The 23,125-nt window shown below is 50.0% G+C and overlaps 1 protein-coding gene across 1 annotated transcript in view; it reads left to right on the forward strand.

Annotated features, from left to right (window-relative positions):
* LOC140480847 (probable carboxypeptidase X1) overlaps positions 1-23,125 on the forward strand; it is an 89,054-nt gene that overhangs the window by 11,224 nt on the left and 54,705 nt on the right. The window contains exons 2-4 of the mRNA XM_072576335.1: positions 1,329-1,451; positions 4,077-4,186; positions 14,510-14,649. Coding sequence (XP_072432436.1) covers positions 1,329-1,451; positions 4,077-4,186; positions 14,510-14,649 — 373 coding nt within the window. The remainder of the gene's footprint in view (positions 1-1,328; positions 1,452-4,076; positions 4,187-14,509; positions 14,650-23,125) is intronic.

Below are 23,125 nucleotides of genomic sequence, written 5' to 3' on the forward strand. Positions count from 1 at the left end.
GGTCTCTGTGTAACTATGGGCTGTTTTGAATGGAGTGAGAGTTGGACAGGTCAAATTCTATGTCAGCAGTGGTGGAGGCTGGTCCAATTACAACATTTAAGAGGCATCTGGATGAGTATATGAATAGGAAGGGTTTGGAGGGATATGGGCCGGGTGCTGGCAGGTGGAACTAGATTGGGTTGGGATATCTGGTCGGCATGGACAGGTTGGACCGAAGGGTCTGTTTCCATGCTGTACTCCTCTATGACTCTATGACTCGATGACTGTATGAGTTCCTGGTTGTTTCACAAAGCTGTGCTCTTTCTTTGTCATCTATAATGTTTCTGACTAAATACAAAGTCCTAGTTCATGATTTCTGTATAAGCTGGGGCAGAAATCAGACTGATATGTCTTTGTGAACATCTGCCATTGGCCAGGGCAGAGTCTCTGCCAAAGGACGTCCGGGTGGATGTTCAGGTGAAGTCATCAGCATGTTGTAATTTGGTAAGGACTAATTTGTAGGAGTCTTGATAATTGGTCGTGGGCTATCTGTGTCACTGGGTATAGGTTGGTCTCGGGGTGAGGAGGTATTGGAGGTTTCAGTGAGTTTAAAAGTGGATAAATCCCCAGGCCCCAAAGAATTATATCTCAGGCTTATTTGGGAGATGATGGAGGAAATTAAGCAGAGGTACCACAGGACTGGAGGACAGCACATATGGTTCCACTTAACAAGAAAGGTGGAGAGATAAACCAGGGAGTTGTAAATAAATCAGTGAGTCTCACATCACAGGTTGGGAAAGTATTGTAGAAGCTCATGAAGCAGAGAATCGACTTCCATTTGGAGAGGCAAGGTTTGATCAGGGTTAGTCAGCGTGGCTTTGTCAGAGAGAGGTCATGCCGAACAAATCTGTTGGAATCTTTTAAGAAAGTGACCCAGTGTGTAGATGAAGGTAAGGCAGTCGATGTAGTTTATTTGGATGTCAGCAAGGCCTTTGACAAGTCCCACACGGGAAACTGATAAAGAGGGTAAAAGCACGTGGGACCCAGAGTCGGTTGGCAAGATGGACTCAAAATTGGCTCAGTGACAGGAAACAGAGAGTGGTGGTAGAGGTGTGTAACTGGAACCTGATGTGCAGGGGGGTACCAATGGAAGGGTCTGTGCTATCTGGGCTGGCTGAGCGGGATGGTCCTGTGCAAGGGGTGGTGATCTCTGCTAATACGCAGTGTCTCTGCCAATGGGGGCAGTGTACCTGTTGGGTATTCTCTCTCTATCTCTGACAGCTTATGGCAGTGCAGTATCTGCTTCTCCTCCCTGAGGCGATTGTAATATTGTCTCTCATGTTTTTCAGATGCTGTGAGGAACAGAAAACAAAGAAAGGAGAAGGTGAAGGAGACAGTGAGAGTAGTGAAGAAGAACAACAAGGTGAAGAAGCCACTAAATGGTGATAAAAAGGGAGAGAAAGCTCAGCAAGGTGTGTTGATCCTGTTACATCTGAACCCGTGCAATATGACAGGATGGAGGCTGTTGTCTGATATTCCCACATTCCCAGCAATCAGTCAGGAACAGTCCCTTGTTGATAATCCACAGGGCAACGTGAATAAAAAAACCTAAGGACGTAAGAACCAGGAGCAGGAGTAGGCCATTCAGCCCCTCGAGCCCGCTCCACCATTCAATAAGATCAGAGCTGATCTTTTCATGGCCTCAGCTCCACTCACCCACCCTCTCAGCAGAACTCTTAATTCATTTACTGTTCAAAACATTATCTTAGCATTAAAAACATTCAATGAGGAAGCTTTAAACACTTCCCTGGGCAGGGAATTCCACAGATTCACGACCCTTTGGGTGGAGGGGTAAGGTCCTTCTCAATTCAGTCTGAAGTCTGCTCCCCCTGATTTTGAGGCGATACCCCCTAGTTCTAGTTTCACCCCCACCCCAGTAGAAACAACCTCCCTGCTTCTGTCTTATCTATTCCTGTCATAGTTTTATATGTTTCCATAAGATTCCCCCTCATTCTTCAAAATTCCAGTGAATATAATCCCAGTCTACTCAGCCTCTCCGCATAAGCCAAACCCCTCAACTCTGGAACCAACCCAGTGCACCCCCTCTGCACCCCCTCCAGTGCCAATACATCCTTTGCCAAGTAAGGAGCCCAAAACTGTACACAGTACTCCAAGTGTGGCTTCACCAGCACCTTGTACAGCTGCAACATAACCTTCCTGCTTTTGTACTCAATCCCTGCTATAATCAAGGACAAAATTCCATTTTGCCTTCTTAATCAGCTCCTGTACCTGCAGACCAACTTTCTGTGATTCATGTACAAGGACACCCAGCTCCCTCTGATCAGCAGCATGCCGAAATTTTTTGCCATTCAAGTAATTGTCCCTTCACTGGTATTCCCATCAAAATGGGTGACTTCACATTTATTAACATCTGCCAGACCTTTGCTGACTCACTCGCTGAGTTATCCACTGGGCAGTTAGTGCCCTTCAACAGAGCTTCAAACCTCATCACAACAGCCAGTGAAATTTCAATTCCACTCATCAATCGGGAATTGAAAGCTCGTCTCAGGGACTATCATCGATTGCTGTTAAGAATCCATCTGGTTTACTAATGTCCCAAAAACAAAATGTTTTGACCTCAGTCACTTCTGGTGGTAATGAATTCCACAGCCTTCCCACTCTCTGAAGACATTTCTCCTCATCTAAGTCTGAAAAGGTTTACGGTGGCACAGTGGCACAGTGGTTAGCACTGCTGCCTCACAGCGCCAGGAACGTGGGTTCGATTCCCACCTCAGGCAACTGTCTGTGTGGAGTTTGTACATTCTCCCTGTGTCTGAGTGGGTTTCCTCCGGTCTCCTCCCACAGTCCAGAAATGTGCAGGTCAGGTGAATTGGCCGTGCTAAATTGCCCATAGTGTTAGGTGAAGGGGTAAATATAGGGGACTGGGTCTGGGTGGGTTGCTCTTCAGAGGGTCAGTGTGGATTGGTGGGGCCAAAGGGCCTGTTTCCACACTGTAATAAATCTTATCCTCGTGACTCTCTCACCTTCGAGAACATCCGACCTGCATCAATCTTGTCTAGTCCCATTCGCATTTTATCGGTTTCCACAAGAAATCCCCTCATTCTTCTCAATTCCAGTGAATACGATCTTAACTGACTCAATTGCTGCCACCCCAGGAAATGATCTGGTCAACCTTCGATGCACTCCCTGGACAACAAACACATCCTCCCTCGGGTAAAGAGATGGAAACTGCTCTCAATCTTCGAGGTGCGGCATCACCCATGCCCCAACCTTTCAATGTCATTGGTACGAACATGGATGATGGTGACTGGATCCCTCCCCTCTATCTCGAAGGTCTCCTCCAGCCCTAAAGAGATGGCCTTAACCCTGGCACCAGGCAGACCAGACCAGACCAGACCAGACAGCTGTCAGGCCTCCTGCTCCTGGCTGTAAAGAACAGGAATTTGTGAATGATACTGTTCCCTACCACAGCCTCACTACCCTCTCCTCCTCCTGTGTAACTGGCTCCCTGTCCTGAAGGCCATGGTCAGTTTGATCATCCTTTCTGTAGTCCCCATTCTGATCCACACAGCTTGCAGGAACCTGGGAATGTTGGACAGTTACAGAGGATAAGGCTCCTCAATGTGAGCCATCTGGGTGCCCACACCTGCCTCACTGGCAGGAACATTTGACGTCCCTGATCACACATTAAGATTGAATGACCTGGCCTGAAGATTGTGACCCCAGCCCACCCTGGAGTAACTTTCCCCTTCCCTGACAGAGTGCCATGTCTGCAGCTCAGACACCAGCTCCTCACATCAGATCCGAAATTCCTGAAGTTACAAATTCTTACCACAGATGTATTCACTCTGGATCACATTGGGATCCAGCAGCTCCCACATGCTGCAGCAGCAGCACATCACCCAGCCTGCCATCGGTATTGTATTTGATTTAACTGATAGATGAATTACCCAGGATTACCTGCTGATTACACTTCACTAGACAGATACGTTGCTTTTATCAATGAAAAGACCATCTCTGTACGTTCTGCTTCATCTGAGATTAATTACCCTTTCCTGATCCGAATTGTGTTTCAGAATGCCCACCTCTGGGCCTGGAATCCCTGAGAGTTGAGGACAGTCAGATGATAGCATCGAGCAGTCTGAGAATTGGACTGGGAGCTCATCGAGGGCGTCTCAATATACAGGTCAGTTTTGTCAAAGATCCACACGTACTCCTTCTGACAATCAGTGCACTGGTTAGTTATTCAAACGAGGAAACGGCTGTCACTGGCTGAGCACCATCTGTCACTCACCCCTAATTGCCCTGGAGAGGATGCTGTTGAGGAAATTAATGGAACGAAATAGTAATAAATGACAGTTTCCATCCAAGGATGTGAAAGGAAATGGCAACATGTAGAGACTTGAATTGTTCAGAGTTCCTGAGAGACAGGTGTTGTCCCTCGAGATTCAAATCGATCCAGCAGCTGAAGACTGGGCATCCACGGGGCGCTGTGGGCCATTAACAGCAGTAAGATTATACTCCAGCACAATCTGTAAACCTCATGGTCTGACATATCCCCCACTCAACCATGAGCATCAAGCCAGGGCATCAACCCTGGTTCAGTGGAGGGTACAGGAGACCATGCCAGGAGCAGCAGCAGGCAGACCTGAAGGTGGTGAAGCCATGAAACTGATCATCCATCTCATATGATCAAACATCACTAACCAGTCTACCATGTGCTGTCAGAGGTCTTACTGAGGTCCATGTCGACAAAATCCGATGCTCTGCCTTCATTTATCTTGGTCACTTCTTCAGAAAACTCAAACCAAGTTTGTGAGCCATGCATTGTTACCCAAGAACCCATGCTGACTATCCCGAATCAGTCCTTCCATGTAGTTCCTAATTCTCAGGATCACATCTAACAACTTACCCAGCACTGCTCTCACTGCTCTCACTGCTCTCACTGCTCTCACTGCTCTCACTGCTCTCACTGCTATCACTGCTCTCACTGCTCTCACTGCTCTCACTGCTCTCACTGCTCTCACTGCTCTCACTGCTATCACTGCTCTCACTGCTCTCACTGCTCTCACTGCTCTCACTGCTATCACTGCTCTCACTGCTATCACTGCTCTCACTGCTCTCACTGCTATCACTGCTATCACTGCTCTCACTGCTCTCACTGCTCTCACTGCTATCACTGCTCTCACTGCTCTCACTGCTCTCACTGCTCTCACTGCTCTCACTGCTCTCACTGCTCTCACTGCTCTCACTGCTCTCACTGCTCTCACTGCTATCACTGCTCTCACTGCTCTCACTGCTCTCACTGCTATCACTGCTCTCACTGCTCTCACTGCTCTCACTGCTATCACTGCTCTCACTGCTCTCACTGCTCTCACTGCTCTCACTGCTATCACTGCTCTCCGTGCTATCACTGCTATCACTGCTCTCACTGCTCTCACTGCTCTCACTGCTCTCACTGCTCTCACTGCTATCACTGCTATCACTGCTCTCACTGCTCTCACTGCTATCACTGCTATCACTGCTATCACTGCTATCACTGCTATCACTGCTCTCACTGCTCTCACTGCTATCACTGCTCTCACTGCTCTCACTGCTCTCACTGCTATCACTGCTATCACTGCTATCACTGCTCTCACTGCTCTCACTGCTCTCACTGCTCTCACTGCTATCACTGCTCTCACTGCTCTCACTGCTCTCACTGCTATCACTGCTATCACTGCTATCACTGCTCTCACTGCTATCACTGCTATCACTGCTCTCACTGCTCTCACTGCTCTCACTGCTCTCACTGCTCTCACTGCTCTCACTGCTATCACTGCTCTCACTGCTATCACTGCTATCACTGCTATCACTGCTCTCACTGCTATCACTGCTCTCACTGCTCTCACTGCTCTCACTGCTATCACTGCTATCACTGCTCTCACTGCTATCACTGCTCTCACTGCTCTCACTGCTATCACTGCTATCACTGCTCTCACTGCTCTCACTGCTATCACTGCTATCACTGCTCTCACTGCTCTCACTGCTATCACTGCTATCACTGCTCTCACTGCTCTCACTGCTCTCACTGCTATCACTGCTATCACTGCTATCACTGCTCTCACTGCTTTCACTGCTCTCACTGCTCTCACTGCTCTCACTGCTATCACTGCTATCACTGCTATCACTGCTCTCACTGCTATCACTGCTATCACTGCTCTCACTGCTATCACTGCTATCACTGCTCTCACTGCTCTCACTGCTCTCACTGCTCTCACTGCTATCACTGCTCTCACTGCTCTCACTGCTCTCACTGCTATCACTGCTATCACTGCTATCACTGCTCTCACTGCTCTCACTGCTCTCACTGCTATCACTGCTATCACTGCTATCACTGCTCTCACTGCTCTCACTGCTATCACTGCTATCACTGCTATCACTGCTATCACTGCTCTCACTGCTCTCACTGCTCTCACTGCTCTCACTGCTCTCACTGCTATCACTGCTCTCACTGCTATCACTGCTATCACTGCTATCACTGCTATCACTGCTCTCACTGCTCTCACTGCTATCACTGCTATCACTGCTCTCACTGCTCTCACTGCTATCACTGCTATCACTGCTATCACTGCTCTCACTGCTATCACTGCTCTCACTGCTATCACTGCTCTCACTGCTCTCACTGCTCTCACTGCTATCACTGCTATCACTGCTCTCACTGCTCTCACTGCTATCACTGCTCTCACTGCTCTCACTGCTATCACTGCTATCACTGCTCTCACTGCTATCACTGCTCTCACTGCTCTCACTGCTATCACTGCTCTCACTGCTCTCACTGCTCTCACTGCTCTCACTGCTATCACTGCTATCACTGCTCTCACTGCTATCACTGCTATCACTGCTCTCACTGCTCTCACTGCTCTCACTGCTCTCACTGCTATCACTGCTATCACTGCTATCACTGCTCTCACTGCTCTCACTGCTCTCACTGCTATCACTGCTCTCACTGCTATCACTGCTCTCACTGCTCTCACTGCTCTCACTGCTCTCACTGCTCTCACTGCTATCACTGCTATCACTGCTATCACTGCTCTCACTGCTATCACTGCTATCACTGCTATCACTGCTATCACTGCTATCACTGCTCTCACTGCTATCACTGCTATCACTGCTCTCACTGCTCTCACTGCTCTCACTGCTCTCACTGCTCTCACTGCTATCACTGCTATCACTGCTCTCACTGCTCTCACTGCTATCACTGCTCTCACTGCTATCACTGCTCTCACTGCTCTCACTGCTATCACTGCTCTCACTGCTCTCACTGCTCTCACTGCTATCACTGCTATCACTGCTATCACTGCTCTCACTGCTATCACTGCTCTCACTGCTATCACTGCTCTCACTGCTATCACTGCTCTCACTGCTCTCACTGCTATCACTGCTATCACTGCTCTCACTGCTCTCACTGCTATCACTGCTATCACTGCTCTCACTGCTCTCACTGCTATCACTGCTCTCACTGCTATCACTGCTATCACTGCTATCACTGCTCTCACTGCTATCACTGCTATCACTGCTATCACTGCTATCACTGCTCTCACTGCTATCACTGCTCTCACTGCTATCACTGCTATCACTGCTATCACTGCTATCACTGCTCTCACTGCTATCACTGCTATCACTGCTCTCACTGCTATCACTGCTATCACTGCTATCACTGCTCTCACTGCTATCACTGCTCTCACTGCTCTCACTGCTATCACTGCTCTCACTGCTATCACTGCTATCACTGCTATCACTGCTATCACTGCTATCACTGCTCTCACTGCTATCACTGCTCTCACTGCTATCACTGCTCTCACTGCTCTCACTGCTACCAGTGCTATCACTGCTATCACTGCTATCACTGCTATCACTGCTATCACTGCTCTCACTGCTCTCACTGCTATCACTGCTATCACTGCTATCACTGCTCTCACTGCTCTCACTGCTATCACTGCTCTCACTGCTCTCACTGCTATCACTGCTATCACTGCTATCACTGCTCTCACTGCTCTCACTGCTCTCACTGCTATCACTGCTATCACTGCTCTCACTGCTATCACTGCTATCACTGCTCTCACTGCTATCACTGCTCTCACTGCTATCACTGCTATCACTGCTCTCACTGCTATCACTGCTATCACTGCTCTCACTGCTCTCACTGCTCTCACTGCTATCACTGCTATCACTGCTATCACTGCTATCACTGCTATCACTGCTCTCACTGCTATCACTGCTATCACTGCTCTCACTGCTATCACTGCTATCACTGCTATCACTGCTCTCACTGCTATCACTGCTATCACTGCTATCACTGCTCTCACTGCTCTCACTGCTATCACTGCTCTCACTGCTCTCACTGCTATCACTGCTATCACTGCTCTCACTGCTATCACTGCTATCACTGCTATCACTGCTATCACTGCTCTCACTGCTATCACTGCTCTCACTGCTCTCACTGCTCTCACTGCTATCACTGCTCTCACTGCTATCACTGCTCTCACTGCTATCACTGCTCTCACTGCTCTCACTGCTATCACTGCTCTCACTGCTATCACTGCTATCACTGCTATCACTGCTATCACTGCTCTCACTGCTATCACTGCTATCACTGCTATCACTGCTATCACTGCTCTCACTGCTATCACTGCTATCACTGCTATCACTGCTATCACTGCTCTCACTGCTATCACTGCTATCACTGCTCTCACTGCTCTCACTTCTATCACTGCTCTCACTGCTCTCACTGCTCTCACTGCTATCACTGCTATCACTGCTCTCACTGCTATCACTGCCCTCACTGCTCACACTGCCCTCACTGCTCACACTGCCCTCACTGCTATCACTGCTATCACTGCTCTCACTGCTATCACTGCTCTCACTGCTATCACTGCTCTCACTGCTATCACTGCTATCACTGCTATCACTGCTCTCACTGATATCACTGCTATCACTGCTATCACTGCTATCACTGCTATCACTGCTCTCAGTGCTCTCACTGCTATCAGTGCTCTCACTGCTCTCACTGCTATCACTGCTATCACTGCTATCACTGCTCTCACTGCTATCACTGCTATCACTGCTCTCACTGCTCTCACTGCTATCACTGCTATCACTGCTATCACTGCTATCACTGCTCTCACTGCTCTCACTGCTATCACTGCTATCACTGCTATCACTGCTCTCCGTGCTCTCACTGCTATCAGTGCTCTCACTGCTCTCACTGCTATCACTGCTATCACTGCTATCACTGCTCTCACTGCTATCACTGCTATCACTGCTATCACTGCTATCACTGCTCTCACTGCTCTCACTGCTATCACTGCTATCACTGCTATCACTGCTATCACTGCTCTCACTGCTCTCACTGCTATCACTGCTATCACTGCTATCACTGCTATCACTGCTATCACTGCTATCACTGCTCTCACTGCTATCACTGCTATCACTGCTATCACTGCTCTCACTGCTATCACTGCTATCACTGCTCTCACTGCTCTCACTGCTCTCACTGCTCTCACTGCTCTCACTGCTATCACTGCTATCACTGCTCTCACTGCTCTCACTGCTATCACTGCTATCACTGCTATCACTGCTATCACTGCTATCACTGCTCTCTAGTTCCCTGGCTTTTCCTTGCAGCCTTTCTCATGTAATGGCACCTTGTCCACCCTCCTGTCCTCTGGGCCTCACCTATGACCATCGATGATCCAAATAGCTCTGCTGGGGGCCCCACAATTTCTTCCCTAGCTTCCCACAATCTCCTGGATACACAAGATCAGGTCCTGGGGATGTTCGATCTTTCCATGTTTTAAGAGCTCCAGCACCTCCTCTTCTTTAATGTGGACCTTTCCAAAGCATCGCAATTTATTCCCGGAGTTCCCTCACTTCCTTGTCTTTCTCCACAGTGAAACTGACTCAAAACATTAATTTAGTATCTTCCCCATGTCCTGTAGCTCCAGCATGGATAGCATCATTCACGGGCCCTATTCTCTCTCTAGTTACTCTTTTACCCTTAATATGCCTGTAGAATCCCTTTGGATTCTCCTTAATCTTATCTGCCAAAGCTATCTCATGTCCCCTTTGTGCCTTCCTGATTCCCTCCTTACTCCTGCATGTCTATACTCCTCAAGGGATTTGCTTGATCCTAGCTGTCTATACCTGACAATGCCTCCTTTTCCTTGACCAGACCCTCAATATCCCTCGTCACCCAGTGTTCCCTATTCCTGCCAGCCTTACCCTTCACACTAACAGGGACATGCTGGCCCTGAATTCTCGTCATCATGTTATTGATAGCCTTCCATATGCCACATGTTCCCTTTTCCTGTGAACAGCCTTCCCCAGTCATCGTTTGCAAGTTCCTTCTAATCCCATTAAGATTAGCTTTGCCCCAGTTTAGAACTTTCACTTATACACCAACTCAATCCTTTTCCATATCTATTTTAAAACTAAAACAATTATGGTCACTGGTTCCAAAGTGCTTCCCCACTGCCACCTCAGTCATTTGCTCTGCCTTATTTCCCACGAGGAGGTCAGGTTTATCCCTTCCCTAAGGCCATCTAAGAACAAACTTAATAAATTCCTCCCTATCCAAGCCCTTTATCCTATGACAATTCCAGTCTATGTTTGGAAGGTTGGAATCCCCTACTATTACAATCCTATTATCCTTCCAGCCCTCTGTAATTCCCTGACATATTTGCTCCTCAACTTCCCACTGACTATTCAGGGGCCTATGGTACAATCCCTTCAAAGTGATCACCCCTTTCTTTCTCAGTTCCACCCAGACAGCTTCACTGGATGATTCCCCCAGGAATATCCTCTCTCAGTACTGCCATGTTGTATTCCTTAATGAGAAACACCAGTCCCCCCCTCCTGTCAGACCTCCCCCCCCCCTCTATCCTTCCTATAGCCTCTGTACCCCAGAACATTTAGCTGCCAGTCCTGTCCCTCCCTCTAAATATTAGGGCCAGACCTAATTCAGGAGAGATGTTTGGAAGCACTTCTACACAAGGGGTGTTCTTCCACAAACAGCAGCAGGTCTGGGATTGCTGACCTTGTTTAAGGTTAACTTTGAGATAGATAATTGTTTTGTTTATCAAGGGTATTAGTAATCTGGACCAAACACAGGTAAACGGAGTTAGGCTACAAATCAGCCCCGATTTCATTAAATGATGGGACAGGCTCGAAGGGCAGAATGGCCTACGTCTGTGCCTGTGTTTCTTGATTGAATTTTAAAGACAACCTTCAGTGAAAATGAGTCCCATTCCAAAAATGATACTAATCCAGATATTTTAATAAAAATGATCAATTTTATATTAATATTGCAGGAACACTGTCACATCCAAGAGACACTGTTGGGACACAGTGACAACATTGCTGCAGAGTAGAACCCATCGAAATATTACAGCACAGAAAGGGTCTATTCAGCTCATCCTGTCCATACTGACCCAAAGAGCCCAAGTTCTAACCTTTTCTAACCTTACCTTCCTGCACATGGACCATAGCTCTGCCACTTACAGCACTTAACGTGTAGATCCAGGGACTTTTTCAAGGAGTTTAGGGTCTCAGTCTCCAACACCAACTCAGGCAACAAATTCCAGGCACCCACCAACCCTTGCAGAAAAAGATTCTTCCTCCTGTTCCCTCTCATTCTTCTGCCATGTATCCATAAGCGTGAGTTTTGAACTTTCTGCCACCTACCTTATCCCTATCCCTCAGCAGTGCATCACTGTTCTTGTAGTCTAGCCCTACTGAAGATGTGCAGGTGCTGATGTTGGACTGGGGGGTACCAAGTTAAAAATCACACTACACCAGGTTATAGTCCAACAGGTTTATTTGGAAGCACTAACTTTCGGAGCGCTGTTACCTGATGAAGGAGCAGCACTGTGAAAGCTATTACACCCAAACAAAGCTGTTGGACTGTAACCTGGTGTTGTGTGATTTTTAACTTTGCCGTACTGAAATGAATACTAACATTGCATTTCCCTTCCTAACTGCCAAGTGAACCTGCGTGTTAACCTTAAGTGAATCCTGAACGAGGACTCCCAAGTCCCTTTGTGTTCAGACTTCTGAAGCTTTTCCCTGTTTGGAAAACAGTCTACACCTCGATTCTTCCTACTTCACACTCCCCCATTTTGTATTCCATCTCTCCCGTCTTTGCACACTCTCCTCTTGTGTCCACCTCTTCCTGCAGCACCACCTCTCCCTCCACCTATCTTTGTCTCATCTACAAACTTACCAAAAATGCCCTCACCTACTTTGTCCAGTTCAGTAATGTATAACATGAACAGTTGTGGTCCTAAATTGGACGCTTGTGGAACTCGACTAGTCACGAGTTGCCATCCTGAAAAGACTCCTTTATCCCTACTCTCTGCTTTCTGCCAATCAGCCAATCTTCAATCCATGCTGGGAGCTTGTCCCTAATATCATGGACTCTTATCTTATTTAGCAGCCTTTTGTGCGGCACCTTATCAAAGGCCTTCTGGAAATCCAAATTGATCATTTCCACTGGCTCTCCTTTATCTAACTTGCTTGTTACCTTCTATAGGAATTCTCACAGATTTGTCAAGCATAACCTTCCCTTGACAAAACGATGCTGGCTCCACCCTATTTTACCATGTACTTCCAAGTTTCATGCAATCTCATCCTTAATGATGGATGCCAAAATCTTACCAATGACTGAGGTCAGGCTAGCCAGCCTATAGTTCCCTGTTTTCTGCCGCCCTCCCTTCTTAAACAGGGATGTCACATTAGCCATTTCCCAGTCCTCTGGGACCCTCCTTGACTCCAGTGATTCCTGAAAGATCACCACCCATGTGTCTACAGTCTCCTTATCTGTCTCCTTCAGAATTCTGGGGTGCGGTCGCCTTTCAGACCTTTTAGATGTCTAAAATGAATTTTGCAATCTTCCTTTATATTACTAGTTAGCTTACCCTTGTATTTCATCTTCTCCCCGCTTTTTCTTTTGCTTTTATGCTGTCCCTGACTTCCCTTATCAGCCACGGTTGCCTCATCCTCCTCTTCTTCCTCCTGAATTACTAAATGTATAGAGTGTAGGTTTGGGAGGAAGGTGAGGGAGGTTTGTGAAGGTTTGTAGCTCAGGTTGAGGTTTAGGGTGTAGGTTTGCTCGCTGAGCTGTAGGTTTGATATCCAGACGTTTCATTACCTGGCTAGGTAACATCATCAGTGGTGACCTCCAAGTGAAGCGAAGCTGTTGTCTCCTGCTTTCTCCTGGATGGGGTTCCTGGGGTTTGTGGTGATGTCATTTCCTGTTCGTTTTCTGAGGGGTTGATAGATAGCGTCTAGATCTATGTGTTTGTTTATGGCATTGTGGTTGGAGTGCCAGGCCTCTAGGAATTCTCTGGCATGTCTTTGCTCAGCCTGTCCCAGGATAGATGTGTTGTCCCAGTCAAAATGGTGGTTTTTTTACATCCGTGTGTAGGGCTATGAGAGAGAGGGGGTCGTGTCTTTTTGTGGTTAGCTGGTGTCCGTGTATCCTGGTGGCTAACTTTCTTCCTGTTTGTCCTACGTAGTGTTTGTGGCAGTCCTTGCATGGAATTTTATAGATGATGTTGGTTTTGTCTATGGGTTGTACTGGGTCTTTTAAGTTTGTTTGTTTTTGTTTGAGAGTGTTGGTGGGTTTGTGTTTTACTAGGATTCCGAGGGGTCTCAGTAGTCTGGCTGTTATTTCTGAGACTTCTTTGATGTATTATGGTTAGATTAGATTACTTACAGTGTGGAAACAGGCTCTTCAGCCCAACAAGTCCACACCGACCCACCAAAGTGCACCCACCCAGACCCATTCCCCTACATTTACCCCTTACCTAACACTACGGGCAATTTAGCATGGCCAATTCACCTAACCTACACATTTTTGGACTATGGGAGGAAACCAGAGCACCCGGAGGAAACCCACACAGACACGGGGAGGACGTGCAAACTCCACACAGTCTGTCGCCCGAGGTGGGAATTGAACCCAGGTCTCTGGCGCTGTGAGGCAGCAGTGCTAACCACTGTGCCACCGTGCCGCCCACTGTATGTTTACAGTCACACACACTGAGCCTGCATGATGATCTTAAACTGGTTGTCGGCATAATTCTTCACGCACTCAGGATTATTTAGCAAAGAAAGATTGGTGGTCAATTGTCAGTCACCATTCACTGTTCCATACTCCCTGTATCTCTGCCAGTCAGAGACCTCTTACTAACCAACCAGCCTGTTGCTCTCCTAACGTATCAGTGTTACTTTCCCTTTGCTGTATATGGTTCTGATGAGTCAACTCCAAATGCCTGTACAAAACCAGCTTACTGCTGAGCTCCTGCAGCTGTTTAAGTAGCTCCCACTGGCTCTGCAATTGGACTCAGAACTATCCTCGAGAGAATCTTCCTGAGAATCAGTGGCCTGTCCCAGTGGGGCCAGACGTTCCAGGCTGTCTTCCCTTTCTCTCCCTGATCTCTTTCCCTCTCTCTCTCTCGTGTTTGTTTAGGCTGGTCTCTATGAGGGTGACTGGTATGATGGGGCCTGGTGTGCTAGCAGAGAGGACTCTGAACAATGGCTGCAGATTGATTCCCGTCGCTTGACCAGGTTTACTGGGATTGTTACACAGGGCAGGAATTCCCTTTGGAGGTAAGGAGTGGGAAATGATTCTCCTCTCTCTCTCTCTATTTGTAACGTTAACTTTGTCTCATCGGTGTGAGCTGTGATTACACTCAGCAGCAGTGAGTGGCCGGACTGAGGGAGATACAGAGCGAAAAAAGCTTCCAGAGAATTCAAGACTTTTTATTTTCTTATGGAATGTGGGTGTCACCGGCTGGGCCCAGCATTTATTGCCCCTTGAGAAGGTGGGGGTAAGCTGCCTTCTTGAACTACTGCAGTCCATGTGCTGAGGGTTGACTCCCCAATACCCTGAGGGAGGGAATTCCGGGAAAGTCACCCAGTGACAGTGAAGGAACAGCGATATATCTCCAAGTCAGGATGGTGAGCGTCTCAGAGGGGACTTGCAGGGGGTGGTGTTCCCATGTATCTGCTGCCCTTGTCCTGTCACCCACAGTTCCCCATGGCTGGATCGAAACCACCTACTTTCCACAGGCTAGATTAGACGGCATCAGTTTAGGAACACAGGAACAGGAGCAGACCATTCAGCCCATTGAACCTGCCCTGCTATTCAATCCAATCACAGCTGGTAAAAGTCTTCATTGTATTTCTTGGACCTGAACTCCTGTATACCCCGAGCTACCCGAAATCTCTCAGTCTCTACCTACAACGTACTCGAAGGCTGCACCTCCACAGCCCTCTGACGTGAGCTGTTCGAAAGGTTCACAAGTATCTGAGCAAAAACAAAGTCACCTCATCTCTGACTTCAGTGGCACTCCCTTGCTTTTAACGTTGTGCACCCAGTTTGAGACTCTCCAGTCTGGAACCTGTCTGTCTCTGAAAGGGTTGGACGTGTCTATCCCTGAAAGGGTTGGACCTGTCTGTCTCTGAAAGGGTTGGACCTGTCTGTCTCTGAAAGGGTTGGACCTGTCTGTCTCTGAAAGGGTTGGGCCTGTCTCTCCCTGAAAGGGTTGGACCTGTCTGTCCCTGACAGGGTTGGACCTGTCTGTCTCTGAAAGGGTTGGACCTGTCTGTCTCTGAAAGGGTTGGACCTGTCTATCCCTGAAAGGGTTGGACCTGTCTGTCCCCGAAAGGGTTGGACCTGTCTCTCCCTGAAAGGGTTGGACCTGTCTGTCCCTGAAAGGGTTGGACCTGTCTGTCCCCGAAAGGGTTGGACCTGTCTCTCCCTGAAAGGGTTGGACCTGTCTCTCCCTGAAAGGGTTGGACCTGTCTGTCCCTGAAAGGGTTGGACCTGTCTCTCCCTGAAAGGGTTGGACCTGTCTGTCTCTGAAAGAGTTGGACCTGTCTCTCCCTGAAAGGGTTGGACCTGTCTCTCCCTGAAAGGGTTGGACCTGTCTGTCCCTGAAAGGGTTGGACCTGTCTGTCTCTGAAAGGGTTGGACCTGTCTGTCCCTGAAAGGGTTGGACCTGTCTGTCTCTGAAAGGGTTGGACCTGTCTGTCCCTGAAAGGGTTGGACCTGTCTCTCCCTGAAAGGGTTGGACCTGTCTGTCCCTGAAAGGGTTGGACCTGTCTCTCCCTGAAAGGGTTGGACCTGTCTGTCTCTGAAAGAGTTGGACCTGTCTCTCCCTGAAAGGGTTGGACCTGTCTGTCCCTGAAAGGGTTGGACCTGTCTCTCCCTGAAAGGGTTGGACCTGTCTATCCCTGAAAGGGTTGGACCTGTCTGTCTCTGAAAGGGTTGGACCTGTCTGTCCCTGAAAGGGTTGGACCTGTCTCTCCCTGAAAGGGTTGGACCTGTCTCTCCCTGAATGGGTTGGACCTGTCTGTCTCTGAAAGGGTTGGACCTGTCTGTCCCTGAAAGGGTTGTACCTGTCTGTCACTGAAAGGGTTGGACCTGTCTGTCCCTGAAAGGGTTGGACCTGTCTGTCTCTGAAAGGGTTGGACCTGTCTGTCCCTGAAAGGGTTGGACCTGTCTCTCCCTGAAAGGGTTGGACCTGTCTGTCCCTGAAAGGGTTGGACCTGTCTCTCCCTGAAAGGGTTGGACCTGTCTGTCCCTGAAAGGGTTGGACCTGTCTGTCTCTGAAAGGGTTGGACCTGTCTGTCCCTGAAAGGGTTGGACCTGTCTGTCTCTGAAAGGGTTGGACATGTCTGTCCCTGAAAGGGTTCGACCTGTCTCTCCCTGAAAGGGTTGGACCTGTCTGTCTCTGAAAGGGTTGGACCTGTCTCTCCCTGAAAGGGTTGGACCTGTCTGTCTCTGAAAGGGTTGGACCTGTCTGTCTCTGAAAGGGTTGGACCTGTCTGTCCCTGAAAGGGTTGGACCTGTCTCTCCCTGAAAGGGTTGGACCTGTCTGTCTCTGAAAGGGTTGGACCTGTCTGTCCCTGAAAGGGTTGGACCTGTCTCTCCCTGAAAGGGTTGGACCTGTCTCTCCCTGAAAGGGTTGGACCTGTCTGTCCCCGAAAGGGTTGGACCTGTCTCTCCCTCAAAGGGTTGGACCTGTCTCTCCCTGAAAGGGTTGGACCTGTCTGTCTCTGAAAGGGTTGGACCTGTCTGTCTCTGAAAGGGTTGGACCTGTCTCTCCCTGAAAGGGTTGGATCTGTCTGTCCCTGAAAGGTTGGACCTGTCTATCCCTGAAAGGGTTGGACCTGTCTCTCCCTGAAAGGGTTGGACCTGTCTGACTCTGAAAGGGTTGGACCTGTCTGTCCCTGAAAGGGTTGGACCTGTCTCTCCCTGAAAGGGTTGGACCTGTCTCTCCCTGAAAGGGTTGGACCTGTCTGTCCCCGAAAGGGTTGGACCTGTCTCTCCCTCAAAGGGTTGGACCTGTCTCTCCCTGAAAGGGTTGGACCTGTCTGTCTCTGAAAGGGTTGGACCTGTCTGTCCCCGAAAGGGTTGGACCTGTCTGTCCCTGAAAGGGTTGGACCTGTCTCTCCCTGAAAGGGTTGGACCTGTCTGTCCCTGAAAGGTTGGACCTGTCTATCCCTGAAAGGGTTGGACCTGTCTCTCCCTGAAAGGGTTGGACCTGTCTGTCTCTGAAAGGGTTGGACCTGTCTGTCCCTGAAAGGGTTGGACCTGTCTCTCCCTGAAAGGGTTGGACCTGTCTCTCCCTGAAAGGGTTGGACCTGTCTGTCCCCGAAAGGGTTGGACCTGTCTCTCCCTCAAAGGGTTGGACCTGTCTCTCCCTGAAAGGGTTGGACCTGTCTGTCTCTGAAAGGGTTGGACCTGTCTGTCCCCGAAAGGGTTGGACCTGTCTGTCTCTGAAAGGGTTGGACCTGTCTCTCCCTGAAAGGGTTGGACCTGTCTGTCTCTGAAAGGGTTGGACCTGTCTCTCCCTGAAAGGGTTGGACCTGTCTGTCTCTGAAAGGGTTGGACCTGTCTGTCTCTGAAAGGGTTGGACCTGTCTCTCCCTGAAAGGGTTGGACCTGTCTGTCCCTGAAAGGGTTGGACCTGTCTGTCCCTGAAAGGGTTGGACCTGTCTGTCTCTGAAAGGGTTGGACCTGTCTGTCTCTGAAAGGGTTGGACCTGTCTGTCTCTGAAAGGGTTGGACCTGTCTCTCCCTGAAAGGGTTGGACCTGTCTGTCCCCGAAAGGGTTGGACCTGTCTCTCCCTCAAAGGGTTGGACCTGTCTCTCCCTGAAAGGGTTGGACCTGTCTGTCTCTGAAAGGGTTGGACCTGTCTGTCCCCGAAAGGGTTGGACCTGTCTGTCTCTGAAAGGGTTGGACCTGTCTCTCCCTGAAAGGGTTGGACCTGTCTCTCCCTGAAAGGGTTGGACCTGTCTCTCCCTGAAAGGGTTGGACCTGTCTCTCCCTGAAAGGGTTGGACCTGTCTGTCCCTGAAAGGGTTGGACCTGTCTCTCCCTGAAAGGGTTGGACCTGTCTGTCTCTGAAAGGGTTGGACCTGTCTCTCCCTGAAAGGGTTGGACCTGTCTGTCCCTGAAAGGGTTGGACCTGTCTCTCCCTGAAAGGGTTGGACCTGTCTGTCCCTGAAAGGGTTGGACCTGTCTGTCTCTGAAAGGGTTGGACCTGTCTGTCTCTGAAAGGGTTGGACCTGTCTATCTCTGAAAGGGTTGGACCTGTCTCTCCCTGAAAGGGTTGGACCTGTCTCTCCCTGAAAGGGTTGGACCTGTCTGTCCCTGAAAAGGTTGGACCTGTCTATCTCTGAAAGGGTTGGACCTGTCTCTCCCTGAAAGGGTTGGACCTGTCTGTCCCTGAAAGGGTTGGACCTGTCTATCTCTGAAAGGGTTGGACCTGTCTGTCCCTGAAAGGGTTGGACCTGTCTGTCCCTGAAAGGGTTGGACCTGTCTGTCCCTGAAAGGGTTGGACCTGTCTGTCCCTGAAAGGGTTGGACCTGTCTGTCTCTGAAAGGGTTGGACCTGTCTGTCCCTGAAAGGGTTGGACCTGTCTGTCCCTAAAAGGGTTGGACCTGTCTCTCTCTGAAAGGGTTGGACCTGTCTGTCTCTGAAAGGGTTGGACCTGTGTGTCCCTGAAAGGGTTGGACCTGTCTGTCCCTGAAAGGGTTGGACCAGTCTCTCCCTGAAAGGGTTGGACCTGTCTCTCCCTGAAAGGGTTGGACCTGTCTCTCCCTGAAAGGGTTGGACCTGTCTCTCTCTGAAAGGGTTGGACCTGTCTGTCCCCGAAAGGGTTGGACCTGTCTCTCTCTGAAAGGGTTGGACCTGTCTCTCCCTGAAAGGGTTGGACCTGTCTGTCCCTGAAAGGGTTGGACCTGTCTATCCCTGAAAGGGTTGGACCTGTCTGTCTCTGAAAGGGTTGGACCTGTCTGTCCCTGAAAGGGTTGGACCTGTCTCTCCCTGAAAGGGTTGGACCTGTCTGTCTCTGAAAGGGTTGGACCTGTCTGTCTCTGAAAGGGTTGGACCTGTCTGTCCCTGAAAGGGTTGGACCTGTCTGTCCCCGAAAGGGTTGGACCTGTCTCTCCCTGAAAGGGTTGGACCTGTCTGTCTCTGAAAGGGTTGGACCGGTCTCTCCCTGAAAGGGTTGGACCTGTCTCTCCCTGAAAGGGTTGGACCTGTCTGTCTCTGAAAGGGTTGGACCTGTCTGTCCCTGAAAGGGTTGGTCCTGTCTGTCTCTGAAAGGGTTGGACCTGTCTCTCTCTGAAAGGGTTGGACCTGTCTGTCTCTGAAAGGGTTGGACCTGTCTGTCCCTGAAAGGGTTGGACCTGTCTGTCCCTGAAAGGGTTGGACCTGTCTGTCCCTGAAAGGGTTGGACCTGTCTGTCTCTGAAAGGGTTGGACCTGTCTGTCTCTGAAAGGGTTGGACCTGTCTGTCTCTGAAAGGGTTGGACCTGTCTCTCCCTGAAAGGGTTGGACCTGTCTGTCTCTGAAAGGGTTGGACCTGTCTGTCCCTGAAAGGGTTGGACCTGTCTGTCCCTGAAAGGGTTGGACCTGTCTGTCCCTGAAAGGGTTGGACCTGTCTGTCTCTGAAAGGGTTGGACCTGTCTGTCTCTGAAAGGGTTGGACCTGTCTCTCCCTCAAAGGGTTGGACCTGTCTGTCCCTGAAAGGGTTGGACCTGTCTGTCCCTGAAAGGGTTGGACCTGTCTGTCCCTGAAAGGGTTGGACCTGTCTGTCTCTGAAAGGGTTGGACCTGTCTCTCCCTGAAAGGGTTGGACCTGTCTCTCCCTGAAAGGGTTGGACCTGTCTGTCTCTGAAAGGGTTGGACCTGTCTGTCCCTGAAAGGGTTGGACCTGTCTGTCTCTGAAAGGGTTGGACCTGTCTATCCCTGAAAGGGTTGGACCTGTCTCTCCCTGAAAGGGTTGGACCTGTCTCTCCCTGAAAGGGTTGGACCTGTCTATCTCTGAAAGAGTTGGACCTGTCTCTCCCTGAAAGGGTTGGACCTGTCTGTCTCTGAAAGGGTTGGACCTGTCTGTCTCTGAAAGGGTTGGACCTGTCTCTCCCTGAAAGGGTTGGACCTGTCTGTCTCTTAAAGGGTTGGACCTGTCTGTCTCTGAAAGGGTTGGACCTGTCTGTCTCTGAAAGGGTTTGACCTGTCTCTCCCTGAAAGGGTTGGACCTGTCTGTCCCTGAAAGGGTTGGACCTGTCTCTCCCTGAAAGGGTTGGACCTGTCTCTCCCTGAAAGGGTTGGACCTGTCTGTCTCTGAAAAGGTTGGACCTGTCTGTCCCTGAAAGGGTTGGACCTGTCTGTCTCTGAAAGGGTTGGACCTGTCTATCCCTGAAAGGGTTGGACCTGTCTCTCCCTGAAAGGGTTGGACCTGTCTCTCCCTGAAAGGGTTGGACCTGTCTATCTCAGAAAGAGTTGGACCTGTCTCTCCCTGAAAGGGTTGGACCTGTCTGTCTCTGAAAGGGTTGGACCTGTCTGTCTCTGAAAGGGTTGGACCTGTCTCTCCCTGAAAGGGTTGGACCTGTCTGTCTCTTAAAGGGTTGGACCTGTCTGTCTCTGAAAGGGTTGGACCTGTCTGTCTCTGAAAGGGTTGGACCTGTCTGTCCCTGAAAGTGTTGGACCTGTCTGTCCCTGAAAGGGTTGGACCTGTCTGTCTCTGAAAGGGTTGGACCTGTCTCTCCCTGAAAGGGTTGGACCTGTCTATCCCTGAAAGGGTTGGACCTGTCTCTCCCTGAAAGGGTTGGACCTGTCTCTCCCTGAAAGGGTTGGACCTGTCTATCCCTGAAAGGGTTGGACCTGTCTCTCCCTGAAAGGGTTGGACCTGTCTATCCCTGAAAGGGTTGGACCTGTCTATCCCTGAAAGGGTTGGACCTGTCTCTCCCTCAAAGGGTTGGACCTGTCTATACCTGAAAGGGTTGGCCCTGTCTGTCTCTGAAAGGGTTGGACCTGTCTCTCCCTGAAAGGGTTGGACCTGTCTATCCCTGAAAGGGTTGGACCTGTCTCTCCCTGAAAGGGTTGGACCTGTCTCTCCCTGAAAGGGTTGGACCTGTCTGTCCCTGAAAGGGTTGGACCTGTCTGTCTCTGAAAGGGTTGGACCTGTCTGTCTCTGAAAGGGTTGGACCTGTCTGTCCCCGAAAGGATTGGACCTGTCTGTCTCTGAAAGGGTTGGACCTGTCTCTCCCTGAAAGGGTTGGACCTGTCTGTCCCTGAAAGGGTTGGACCTGTCTGTCTCTGAAAGGGTTGGACCTGTCTGTCCCCGAAAGGGTTGGACCTGTCTCTCCCTGAAAGGGTTGGACCTGTCTATCTCTGAAAGGGTTGGACCTGTCTGTCCCCGAAAGGGTTGGACCTGTCTCTCCCTGAAAGGGTTGGACCTGTCTGTCCCTGAAAGGGTTGGACCTGTCTGTCCCTGAAAGGGTTGGACCTGTCTGTCTCTGAAAGGGTTGGACCTGTCTGTCTCTGAAAGGGTTGGACCTGTCTCTCCCTGAAAGGGTTGGACCTGTCTATCTCTGAAAGGGTTGGACCTGTCTGTCCCTGAAAGGGTTGGACCTGTCTGTCTCTGAAAGGGTTGGACCTGTCTGTCTCTGAAAGGGTTGGACTTGTCTGTCTCTGAAAGGGTTGGACCTGTCTGTCCCTGAAAGGGTTGGACCTGTCTGTCCCTGAAAGGGTTGGACCTGTCTGTCTCTGAAAGGGTTGGACCTGTCTGTCTCTGAAAGGGTTGGACCTGTCTGTCTCTGAAAGGGTTGGACCTGTCTGTCTCTGAAAGGGTTGGACCTGTCTGTCTCTGAAAGGGTTGGGCCTGTCTGTCCCTGAAAGGGTTGGACCTGTCTGTCTCTGAAAGGGTTGGACCTGTCTGTCTCTGAAAGGGTTGGACCTGTCTGTCTCTGAAAGGGTTGGACCTGTCTGTCCCTGAAAGGGTTGGACCTGTCTGTCTCTGAAAGGGTTGGACCTGTCTCTCCCTGAAAGGGTTGGACCTGTCTGTCTCTGAAAGGGTTGGACCTGTCTGTCCCTGAAAGGGTTGGACCTGTCTCTCCCTGAAAGGGTTGGACCTGTCTGTCTCTGAAAGGGTTGGACCTGTCTCTCCCTGAAAGGGTTGGACCTGTCTGTCTCTGAAAGGGTTGGACCTGTCTGTCCCCGAAAGGGTTGGACCTGTCTCTCCCTGAAAGGGTTGGACCTGTCTGTCTCTGAAAGGGTTGGACCTGTCTGTCCCCGAAAGGGTTGGACCTGTCTCTCCCTGAAAGGGTTGGACCTGTCTATCTCTGAAAGTGTTGGACCTGTCTGTCCCCGAAAGGGTTGGACCTGTCTGTCCCCGAAAGGGTTGGACCTGTCTGTCTCTGAAAGGGTTGGACCTGTCTGTCCCTGAAAGGGTTGGACCTGTCTGTCCCTGAAAGGGTTGGACCTGTCTGTCTCTGAAAGGGTTGGACCTGTCTGTCCCCGAAAGGGTTGGACCTGTCTCTCCCTGAAAGGGTTGGACCTGTCTGTCTCTGAAAGGGTTGGACCTGTCTGTCCCCGAAAGGGTTGGACCTGTCTGTCTCTGAAAGGGTTGGACCTGTCTCTCCCTGAAAGGGTTGGACCTGTCTGTCCCTGAAAGGGTTGGACCTGTCTGTCCCCGAAAGGGTTGGACCTGTCTATCTCTGAAAGTGTTGGACCTGTCTGTCCCCGAAAGGGTTGGACCTGTCTGTCCCCGAAAGGGTTGGACCTGTCTGTC

Source organism: Chiloscyllium punctatum, chromosome 1 (assembly GCF_047496795.1).
Source record: "Chiloscyllium punctatum isolate Juve2018m chromosome 1, sChiPun1.3, whole genome shotgun sequence".
In the NCBI taxonomy this organism is placed as follows: Eukaryota; Metazoa; Chordata; class Chondrichthyes; order Orectolobiformes; family Hemiscylliidae; genus Chiloscyllium; species Chiloscyllium punctatum.